Source organism: Plectrocnemia conspersa, unplaced genomic scaffold, assembly GCF_051122295.1.
Source record: "Plectrocnemia conspersa isolate PC_06_02 unplaced genomic scaffold, ASM5112229v1 ptg000010l, whole genome shotgun sequence".
Lineage (NCBI taxonomy): Eukaryota > Metazoa > Arthropoda > Insecta > Trichoptera > Polycentropodidae > Plectrocnemia > Plectrocnemia conspersa.
Window position 1 is genome coordinate 25,980,858 of NW_028277174.1, and position 12,983 is coordinate 25,993,840.

General features: G+C 30.0%; 1 protein-coding gene across 2 annotated transcripts in view; it reads left to right on the forward strand.

Moving 5' to 3' along the window:
• loh (thrombospondin type 1 domain containing lonely heart) overlaps positions 1-12,983 on the forward strand; it is a 263,706-nt gene that overhangs the window by 43,298 nt on the left and 207,425 nt on the right. For both annotated transcript variants that reach the window (XM_088194947.1, XM_088194948.1), the window contains exon 3: positions 8,391-8,570. In XM_088194947.1, the coding sequence (XP_088051073.1) occupies positions 8,545-8,570 (26 nt within the window). In that variant the 5' untranslated portion in view covers positions 8,391-8,544. The remainder of the gene's footprint in view (positions 1-8,390; positions 8,571-12,983) is intronic.

The window sequence follows — 12,983 nt, forward strand, 5'->3', positions numbered from 1 at the left end:
GCTTTCAAGTACAAATAATGATATTTCACGTCGATGTGGCGTTCCTCTCTATATGAATTATTTTAAAAATTATTGTCTTAATAAGATTATAGTTTATTATGCTAATTTCTTTATTTATTATATATATAGATATATTAAACATTCTCGATTGATAATCGCTTTACATTTTGTATGAATATTTTATATGTATTTACAATGTATTTTTATTTAAAAAAATACTAGGATACACTTGAAAGTTAGGTTCTTCTATCAGATCGTACGTACATACTCTACAAGACCCGCATAACTTTTGATTTACATCTTTCACCGTTCGCCTTAAATACCGCTTTCATGTTTCACTTTTATAGTAGCGCTTTTTTTCGTCGAATCTCCATCTCGAGCGAGCCCATCAAAAGGAATTCGATCAATATTTACGTGCCGATTTTAGAAAATATATCAGGCTACATTTTCTCCTTGTATCTGCTATGGTTTATTGGTTGCCGTTAAAAATTCATGGTCAAGTGCTTTTCGGTTATTTTTAACAGCGTCCGTTTGAAGTGTTTTTCTTAGGCGTCAGCCCGTTTATTGCTTCGCCTCCTTCTGTTATTTAATTTCTCTTTTTTTTGTACTTTGATGAATACTGATAAGGGTAACACGTGGAGTATTTATTAAAACATGGCAGTACTTAAGCAATTTCTCAATGGGTATTGATTTGGATCGTATTATCGAAGGAACGTGAACTCGAACGCGGAACGTTCATTAAAGGCGATGCTCAGATGGAAACTGAGATTAGAACTATCGAGATCAAACGCTAACAACTAAATATTTGAGATAGCTGGTAAATATATGGCGAAACTGTTTCATGTTGTTTGCCTCTTGATTTAGTTGATATTGTTATAGTGCAAAATATTTGAAGTCGAAATTTTGATGTATTTTATATCAACACTTCTCTATCTAAATCTCCGTAACCACTTTTTTCACATTGAATCAAAGATGCATCTTTCACTGAAAGTTGATTCTATTCTTGATGCGCGATTTTATCTACGTTATCACATAAACATCTCGATACTATGGTGCCGCATAAATTAAACGAATTTCTGCTTGCGATTTATTACATTATTTATATCAAACAACTCATAACTTACTATGAAAAGTTGATTCGGTATAACATCGTTAGTTGGCAATGATCATGGCATAGTACAGCTGCTGCCACCATTTAAAACTATCGAATTCACTAAGTAATGCTTACAATTGACCGGCCTGAAGGAAGTAATTGACATAAAGCGGCCAAATTAGTGTCACGTCAAAAGGTCGCAGGGCAAAAGCGCGCGAAAATAGCGCAAGATTAAACTATTCAACGACAAAACAGCGCAACGCATAAATAACACAAACAAAAAGCAAGAAATTAAAAAAAAGTATATTGAAAACTGTTGTAATGATAAAATAAGGACCGTTTTTTAAATGTTTAAATTTGAATGTTTGCTGTTACTTTGATATTATTTAAAATTTAGACAATATAAATATTTCTTATTTTACAATGTCAAATCATATGTTTCTAGAGACTCGATGTTTTAGTACATCCACAAGATAGTCGGACATTGCACTTCCATAGTATGCTTTGTTTAGAGCTTTAAAAAATAGTGTAAATCAAATCAGCTCCCAGATATTTTTGAGAGAGAAATCTTTCAGCTACTAAATAAATGCTCGAATATTTTGGATCAAAATTTTAATACCGTTGTGGTCAGAATTTTTATCACATGGGTCAGAATTTATATTAAAAAATCAGAATATAATTAGATGCTGCAAATTTGTATTAGTTGGACGGAATTTATATTAAATAGTAAGAATTATTTCGACAGATGGTCAAAATCAATTTTTTATGGTGTTGTTATTGCTGTAATGCTGAATATACAACTGAACGATCTCTCATTTACATGCAGACAATTCATTATCATCATTGGTTGGACTTGCAACATTGTCAGATGTTAACACTTTACCTACCGGTCGCATCAATTGGCGTCCTGAACGTTAAATACTGCGGACACCAATTGGCTTATTTTGTATACAGTTTCCATGTCGAACTAAAAATTTATGTTTAGTGTTTTATTTTAACTTTTTACGACATAATTAAATATATGTATGAATTAAAATTTTATTTTCAGAAAAAAAAATATTTAGACGTATACAAAGGGCTATTTTAAAAAAAAATTAATTTACATATATTTTGTATTTTTTAATTTTAATTTCAATAGCATGTCTAGAAAATATCGGATCGTATCAAGAGATATATTTGCGAAGATTTGCGCAGAAAAAAGTGTCGGTATTTAGCATAAGTATAATAGTGAAACTGCCAGTCGGTAAAGTGCTAACACAACAAGCCAAGCGTGCTCTCCGCCGCCGCTCCGTCGTTATTCCCCCTTCTTTTGTGTCTCTAAATACCTTTGTGTCCTACATACAACTAAATATATTTGTTGAGAGTTATTCATAGGATATTCAATTTTCTGTTAATGTTTCTTCGCATTAACCTGTTTAGGTGCAAGAATGACACTTCATAAAATATTTCTAAAATAAATAATTTATTACCTATTTATATTTATAAATAGTGTAATATTTAATTAATTCACATGCTCGTCCTTTATTTTTATTCTGATTATATGCAATTTTTATTTCATTTGATATTTATTCTGACCCTGAATAATATAATTTTGAGCATTCATTGTTTTAATTTTGATCATCCTAAATATTTATTCTAACCGTATGCTAATATTGTTTTTAAAATTTTTATTCTGAAAAATAGTAAATAGCTATTAATCAAAATGACACAACTATAATTGATTGTTGACTTTTTTCTAAATTTTATAATGAATTATTTAAAAAAACAACTTCAAAAACTAGATAAATATTACATTGATCTAGGTCTAAAAGTCACAGCCCAAAAATTTAAGCTAAAAGGAAAAACCTACATTTTTATTATTAATGTAAAAAAGATAATTTTTTACTAAAGGACTAAATAGTAACTCATTGTTTTTAATACATGTCATTTTTCCCTTTAATATTCCCCTAGCCGTACTCATTATCTTATTGTTTATCATTACAGAATCGTTACATACATTTTTCATTCGCTTCTTATTTTTTATCGCAGAAATTTGTACATAAGTTCATATATTTGTAAGGTCAAAACTCATATATAGATTTAAAAATAAATCAAACTGAAGTTTACTTCGCATTTTTAAGAACAGACAGACATTTAAAAATAGATCTTATAAAAAAACCATTGCCGTTCAACGCATTAATTGAGTCTGATTAATAGACTGGATTAGAATTCAATTAACCAGCCAGATAAAACGATAATAAAAAAAACTGTAACAAGAAGTTTGAGCACGTCTGTTTTTAGAGTGAGCCTATACAATGTTATTGTAATCAGATATCGCGAATCAGCGTTTGTTTTTTATTCTCGGTCTTTAATATCGTTAATCAACCCCTTGTGATGTAACGCGACACTACAAATTTGAGATAGAGTTATCACTCGGCCATGCTCAATTACAGATTTCGCATTGCAAAAATATGAGACCGCACAAGTCGAAGTATTTTTTAAAGGAAAAAATACATACGCATCGCTAATTGCCCGGAAGGGTTCGGCAGAAAGAAAGTTACTGCTCAGTTCGTTTCGCACTGCAATTAGCCGGTCAACAACAGTTTAAAGAAATATATTTTTGAATAAAGATGAAGTAATAAACTTTTAAGAAGCGGTTCGATTTTAGACGTTCTGATTCTAATGGATGGGCTGACAAGATAAAAGGAATACGCAATCTAGATATAAAAAGTCCAACGTTCAGACTCATGCCAAAGAAAACAGGTCCATCACGTGATATTGTGCGTTATCGCCGTTTAACGATACGCAACAAAGGCGATACTCTTAAGATCAGAATCGAAATTGAACCGTAAAATTACTTCATAACGCAAGTATCATACTAAATTTTGATAGAGAAATATTAAAGTGAATGAAAACAGTAATAAACATTAAATTAGTTTGGGTAATTAAACACGCGTATCAAAAAATATTCGCAAGAAAAATCGAGATCTAAATTGCGGTAATTAGACTGCCTGGCCTATGCCAGCACGATCAGAAGATACGATTAAAGAATAGCTACAATGGATCTGAGTTGTATACAATGTAGCAAATGATAACAAAAATATTATCATTGGCTTTTGAAACTTATTTTTACCTATGGATCCATGCCCAATGTGTGATCTAAAAATAACAACGATTTTTTAACCTCGCGTGCTATTAGCTTTTAGGTAAGATTTTTCATTTATGTCTTACGTTAGAAACACTGTCTATGATTGGTATATCAATTGTCATCCACATTATAATCGTAGTTTGTATTTGGGAGCTAAGTAGAGACGACGTGTTTTGTCACGCTTAGAAAATTATATAAATAATTTAAAATAATGACGAATTTTGGCAATCGTGATGCATTAGATTTCTATTAAAAGATTATTGCGTATGTGATAGATAAATAAGATCAATACTTTTTCAAGCGTAGATTATATATGACGAACCAGTTAAGAATTTTACTTATTTTTTATAGTAGAATGTTGCTTTTACATATATATCATTCACTAATCGCATAAACACATTTTAAGTACATAAACGTGTGAAATTTTAGTGCAAAAGCACGCCTAATCCAAACATGTCGTAACCACAGTTAGCAAAACATTAAATATTTACAACATACAGTAGTCTGCCGGACACTACAATTCCCATCTGATGGCGCATTAAATAATTAAAAACACGAATCCGAACGTAATTACAACAGCTGATGCGATTTAAGCGAAATAAGAAGAACACTGAAAGCATAAAAAATAAAGTTGAACAGCATCGCTTATACGTAAGAGCGAGACGGGGAGTACATCGGCAATTTTGTGTAATTTAAAAGCGGTGTAGGTCGATTGGGCTTTTAATAAAATTACAAACTGAAATGATAATGCCACATGATTGATATGAACTACATGCGAATTAAATATATTTTAAATAGTTATCTATTAATTAAGTATTTATTAAATAAAAATTGCGGTAGAACATTGCATTTCTATGACGTGCGCCAAGTACTTAGTGAGCCCGAGGCCCGCGCAAAGATTAATTGCAGCGGTATTTTCACACTCCAATCGCTCACGCTATGCATATATGCGCTCGGAATGTTATATGGTAACCCGTCGAATTTAATTACGCCCCGCCGATAATGACAGTCAATTTACGCGCAAGGACACGATTTATCTGCGACCGGAGAAATTGTGCTACAACTTTTTCACGGGATAAAGCTGACCATACACGCTCAATAGTATGTTATATATTATAATTAAAAACCCTGACTAACAGCGGATTTATAACTGAAATGTTGATAATAGAATTAGACTAAATTGTCTACAAATAAAGTCGATAAGTATTGTAGTATTATTTGTATAGATCCAATTTAATAAAAATGTACCTGTCCATATATACATACATATATAACAGATTTTTGTGATATATTAATTAAAGATTCTTAAATATGTATTTGTTTATATATATGAGGATTTAAAATCAATAAAAACTACTTCAGCTATCAAATGTTAAATTAAAAATGTTTCTTAGTGTATTTCTTTTATATGTTATACATTTGTAGAGGCGCTAGTAATCAGTAATTATTCTATCATGCAATTTCCACTAAAAACGTGTTTTAATTTATTTGGGACATATTTGGAAGTAAAACTATTTTAATAGCCCAGATGCTTGGATCAAAATAAATGCGAATTTCTTGCTTGTTCTTATACAAAAATCGTGCAGTTTGGATGCAGGCATTGTTATTAAATATGTATAAAAGATTTAAGCAGTTATATAAATGTTTCGCTGGTCCTTCGAAGCCCTGAAAAAACGGACTTTCTGCGAAAGTCATAGTCGCATACAAATAACACTAATTTTTATTCTTAAATAAATCAGATTAGGCATAGTTTTACTTACTGTCTTAGGGTATTCCGAAAAATATCAAGATGTGTATGAAATTTATGATTCTTCAGTGAAATTCTTGAACTCATTTTTTATTTTCTAAATCAGATTAATAACCGTGTTTGTGATGAATAATCCTTTATTTACTTTATTGTAGTAGTTAGATGGTTTCAAACTTTTTGTAATGTAATATTTAATACATTTGTGTAAAAGTAAAAATAGCTATCTTTAAATTTTAACGTGAAACATTAAAACATTTTATTGAAAATATTTGTTAAAAGTCATTAAATTATTGTAATTAGCTATTAAAAAAATCATAAAATATTCCACAATTTTTGCTGTAATTCTTAGAATTTATTTAAAGTATGTTTTAAATCAATACATTAATTTTAACATCAAAATACTAATTTACATTGAAATGATTTTTACAAAAAATAAAATATTTAGGCCTCTCTTTTTAACAGACAGTTTTTGTGAAAAAGTGATTCGTATCTGTTCTTGCCGTAGGATCAAAGTCCTTCCAAAGGTAAAATTGAATTCTTGGAGATTAAGAGTGATCATATTGTTCGATTTGGCGTAGCTCCACTTATTTCAAGATCGACTGAATTCACGCTATTCCAAGTCTTAAGCGAAGTGATGTGGTTATGTTCTAGACGAGATTTTTTAACGAAAGTGTGTAAGTACACATTATACTCCTGAGAAATAGGGTAAATCTAACGTACAATATTATATATTATAGCTCTAGATCCTTTGGGTGTTAGGATTCAATTCATTGCATTTTCGACGTAGCCTCTACTCAATGAAGCACTTTTTGTTTTAAGTTGCTAAGAAGTGGCGTCGACAATCCGTGCGAGTTTTAGAGTGCCTAGAGAGTCGCGGTCGCGTCCCTTATTCTAGCCTGACGCGGCAAGGACGTCAACGCTTGATATACGCTAAAATCTGGATAGCTTACCAAACACAAAGATGTTTTTGGCGATAGCTACGAGGAGCTGGAAAATAAATTGTAGGAAAGTGCTTATCTATTTTAGGTGTGCATCATAATTGTTCCTTTAATTGTTTATTGTATGACTATTATTGGTAAAACGATCATCATGATGCATTAGGTAAATCTGTCAACTCATTGAGGTCAAATAAAAATAAAATAAAATGCAGATGACAAAACCAGACCCTTTATTTTTGTGTAGTAGATTCAGTTATCTACATTCGAAAATGGTAGTTATTATCTTAAAGATGCAAAATGCTCAGTGGCGTTATTTTTTAAGTAACATACAACTGCTTTAATGCAGATTGCTTAAGCACATTTAATAGATACCGTTAATGGACATCCGCGCGGATATTCATAACTCTTTTTTTGTATGTTGAGCCGACAAAACAAGTAAATTAATAGTTAAAGTCTTGCCCCAATAATTTTACCACAAAATATATGTTTAGTATCACTTAATATGTAATAAGAATTTATTATTAAGGTATTTATACCTTTTATACTATTCATATATATTATATTTAAAAAATAACTAGTTTATTTTTTACTCAATCCATTCATTTGTTTATCAAAGAATGTTTTGTGTTGCTACGGTTGGTGTTGTTTTTTATATTGATTTTTCATATATTGATTTCCCACATCTGAGGATTGTGATCATAGTAGATTGCTACAATCGTAATATTTTTTATATATTTGTGAAGTACGCGTCGTGCAGATGAAGATTACTTATACTCGAAGGGTTTTACACAGCTAATTTACTACTCTATGGTTTGTGTTTGAAAATATATTTTATAATTAGAAAACCCTTAAATTAAATTCATTAGAGTATGTAAATTGCAAACTTACAACCTATAGACTAATGCAAGTAAAAAAAAAAACACAATGCATAGTAACAAATGGCAATTATTTTACAGTCTAGTAACAAGTATGTACCTGTAATAGATATTTATATACTACATAGTAAATAGGTTTAAATTCCAGGAGTTACATTGAAGTAACACTGATATTTTAGTGTCCTGGTTTTAACCAAAATTTTTAGTCAGTTAAGAATCTTGTAAAAAATGCAATCGATAGATTTTATGAAACATTATTGCATGTCTAGCTTTTAAATATTTAGTAATTTGTTGAAATGTGTACATATTGTATATACTACTATATTATATAGTACATGAATAATGATAAAGCAAACGTGAGAACTGTCACATTAAAGTGTAACCTTGAAATTTATCACAATGCCAAAAATTCATAGTTTTCCTTATCGCACACATATTTTTCTGATAATTTTTAATGAATTACTATTATTATGTGTATATAAAATTCTAATCTCATGTTGAACATAGAAACATTAGCGCGTGGGAGATGCTTTATCATGTTTGCCATTCATATAAAAATTCCGATTTAGATAAATCTTTATTAATGTATTTTTTATTATTATACTTACAGATGGACATAAAAATATGACTGAAGTTGAAGTTTGAAGAAATTAAAAGTGAAACAGTGTAGTGAATAGTGAATAAGTGCTAAAATGGTGTTATAAATTCAGTGATTAATTCTGTGTGGAGTTCCAGGGTTAAAAAACCTGGAATTTGGAACTGCCATGGAGCCAGCACCGTTGATATTGAGGTGAGTGTTTTTTTTTTATATTTAATTATTATTAATCTAAACAAACAATGGTATTAAAAATGTTCCAATTATTAAAATTTAAATATTTTTGAGACGCCAGCGATCTAATCTCACACTGGCTCAACACCTAAGCCCCTATAATTTTTTTCTCTATATAATTACTGCAATCATAAATTTTTACGAGTATGTGTCGACGCCAGGTGTAATTTATTTGCGGCTCAAACGGGATTTTTAAGGTAATGTGAATAGTATTTTTTCACAGCTTACTTTAATGTATAGCATTCGCTATTATGTTTATTCTTTCGAAAGGCATTCTCACTTGTCGATGAATAACAAAGCGTCGAAATTCGATATGTCGCTTTGTGTTTCGTCGGTTAAAAAATAAAATTCGACCCGAGAACCCTCTTGTCGGTAGTAAATATGTAGAAAATACGTTACACGTGAACGATATAACAATGGCAATGGTATCGAATAACAATTTAACGAGACACATTGAGAACATGGTAACATTGTTGAGAGTGGAAACCTATCAATATTACATAATAACAAAATAAATTAGTGGAAGGGTTGCAATATGTCTAAATATGATGGGGAGAAATGTAATAGTAGCACAAGAGATGTGATAAATTATATATTATATCCTTAAGTAATTCGTATTATATATTGTTTTGTAAAATAATATAAAATAGTTGTGATATTTTTGAGAAGCCCAATTAATAGCACTCTTCTATTTTCATTTTGTAACTAAAAAAAATTCTGCTATTTTTTCTATAACATATTTTAGAAATCGTTATTTTTAAATAAAAAAAAAAAAATACTTTTACGAAATACTATGTACTATAAATATTTTTTGATTGTATTTTTATGAATGATTCATATACAAGTATTTTAAAGTACATATTATATTTACTTTAAACTGATGTTTAGTTTATATTATACATGTATTTTTTTCAATCTTATCGAAAAAAAGACAAAATGATTAAAATTGCTACAAAAATGTTTTCAGCATTGTAGTGTACCTTGTTTATATTTTTTATAAAAATAAAGTTTTTAATTAAATATTTTTTTTTAATTCACACAATTTTTAAATTGACCTTTCAATTTTTTCAGTTATTAGTATATATTTTTACATTTCAATTTTCACCATTGTTTGTGTCACGTGTTCTCAAAGTCGTCTTAAAGATCGGGTAAAGCTCTTCATATCTGGTCTAAGTAAAAAGCTGCTTCTATTCTCATATGTATAAGGGTTGTTTCCACGTAGCTCAGGTTTATTTAAGTTTGGCTAAAATCTCGTATGTTCCAAATGGGAACAGAAGTAGTGGTTCTCCTTTAGTTTTAATTAAAATATATTCTTAGTAAAAGTTTCTGGCAATAATGAGCATATTTTTATTTGTTTTTCATTTTATTTTTTTAATACCTGCAAATGTTTGGTGGTCAGCTAGATATATAATAAATATATGTAAATATCCTTTACACATTAAGAAGATGTCCAGCGCCGTTCCTATTTTCTCTAATCTAGCCAAAGCGATGATTCAGGGAAGAAACAGATTCTTTGCTATAAATATCTATACTATTTTTCATAAATATCTGTAGAATTGGCCATAATGTAATTTTTATAGAATGTGTTTTCTTGTATTCGTGTACATGCCGATGCATTGACACTTATACTTTGTTCAAATTGTTCTGAACCCTTCTGAAAAAACAGTTAAACCGTATCTTTGGTGTAACGATAACGTCAAGGAGCTAGAAACTAAAATAAACAATTAGTTTAAGGAGTCATTGTGAAAAAAAATGTTACAACTATAACGGGTGGTCCCGACTTTGTAATAACAATTTTAATTTTGTGATTATTAAGATACATTTTTTGTTTTGTTTGATTTTTGATTTTGTCTTTTAAAAAGATTAAAATATCGGATCGATAAAATAGAAAAAAATCAAAAAAAAATTGCACACCTATGTCAAACATATAAACATATAATATGGTGTTATTTTATATATAGTTGCCTCTTGTGCTTTATCTACATCCTTTAAAAATTTACCTTTAATTTTTTTATTGCTTAGCCAAAGTGATAACTGAGTAAAAAACAGTATATTTTTTATAAATATCTACCTTATTTATTATAATTATCGGTAGAATTGACAATGGTGTATTTTTTATGAAATGTTTAAACTTGGATTCAGGTACTTGTCGACGCATTCCATTGCATTATGCACCGACCCTTGGACTTTGTCCAGGTTGTTTTGAGCCCTTTTGTTACTAAACCGTATAATGGGTGTCACGCCAACTACGACTAGCAAAAACTTCTTCAAATAAAGCAATTATTTTTATAAGCTTTTAGCAAGTCTTTGCGACAAATTTCGTTGCAACTGTCGACCCATTCCATCGAATTTTGCACCGACTCTTAGGCTTTGTTCAGGTTATTTTGAACTCTTTTGTTGCTAAGCCGTATAATGAGTGTTACGCCGATGCCGAATAGCAAAATCTTCTTTAAATAAAGCAATTATTTTTATAAGCTTTTAGCAAGTCATTGCGACAAATTTCGTCGCAAATGTAACGAGTGATCCCGATGTTGTATTATTTTTTTTTAATTTTGTAATTATTAATACAGATTCTGTTTTGTTGTTTTGTGAAAAATAAAATTGTGCTACGCAAATTTGGAAAGCTATTTCGGACAAAATTTTATGTATATCAAAATAAAAATGAATAAGAAAAGTAAGATTGAAATATTAGATTGAAAAAATAGATACATCTTGTATGAAGTTGCTAGAAATATCAACTTTAACAAAGCAACGGTTAAGAAAATAAATAAATAAAAAAATAACTGCACATGTAATTCAAACATGAACTTAAAAATAGTGTTTCTGTGTTGAGTTGTCTGAAATAAATTTTTAGTACAAGTTCCCGGTGGAAGTAAGTTCAGTGTTGTGCTTGATGTATATACACATATATATATATATCCTTTGAGAAGTCTGTCATCCTTTCAATCCTCTTTTACCTTGCCAAAGTGATGATTTTTAGAAGAAACAGTGTATTTTGTATAAATATCTACACAATTTTGAATAGAATGCTTAATCCAAGATTCAAGTTCTTGTCAGCGCATTCCATCGCATTACACTTTGTTTGGGTTGTCCTGAACCCTTTTTCAAGTTATTTAAAACCGTAACAGCAATCACTTTTATCAATTCTTCATAACAAATTTTGTCGCACCTGTCACGGGTGGTCTTGATATTGTATTAAAAAATATTTTTTGTGGTTATTAAAACACGATTTCGGTTTTGTTATTTTTTTATAAATAAAGTGTTACGCAAATTTTAAAAGCTATTCCTGTCAAAAATGTATAAGAAAAATAGATCAAAGATGCAAATATTGGATCGATAAAAATATACATGTCATGTTTGAAGTTGCTAGAAATATTAACCTAAATGGATATTAACGAATAAATAAAAATCGAATGGCACACTGAATTTTTAGCAAGCATTGCTTGAGACATTTAAAAGCGAAATTTTCTATACAACATTATATTTCAAGGCAAAAGAGGATTAGATCATATAAAAAGCTTCACGAGAATTAATCCTAAGGATTGCTCAAATAATACACAGGGGTCCTGTTCTTCTAAACAAAACTTTAATACCGATGAAACCGTACTCCTTTAGAGAAAAATTCCAACAGAAATTTTTGTATCAAGGACAGAAAAAACAAAGAATCATAATATCGAATCACGTTATTGTTATGTAGTCATACATCGGATCACTTTTTTATTTAACCATAAACATGATCAACATGCAATAAAAGGGACAAATAAGAAGTAACAGGTCAATGAATACAACATAATTCAAAGGCTTCTTTAATCACCACTTCATTTTCGAAGCCAAAATCTATTTTAAAAAATTAACTTTACAATTTTTCTACTGATATATAATGCAGCAACATATAATTTATAGCATACGTCAAAAATGCTTTAAAAATCCCAATCTTACAATTAACCAAGTTTTTAAGACCTTCAGCATTTTTAATTGCCCTAATAAAATACATTAAACAAGTGTGCAATAATCAATATGTATTTGTTCAAGTCGGAAGTGAAGTGGTAAAAGTATTAAGTTCTGATTGGAAGTTTCTGATCAAAGCGAGTTTAGTACGCTGTATTCACGCTTATATACTATCATGTCTGCACTACACTCTCTGGAAGTTGGCCAAGGCTGACCAAGGACGGAAAATATAGTGGGTTACTTCGGTTAGTTCGATTCTGCCCGCTGTTGTCCGAGGTAACCGAAAATGGGAGATAACGTAGAGGTAATTCTGTCGACTTGGCCAACTTCGAGCGCTTCCGAACATTGTCGGCATTATTTCCGAGTCAAAGGGACCGAAGTCGGAGCTGCTCTTTCGAGCGCGAGCGCTGAGGAACTTCTCCTTTC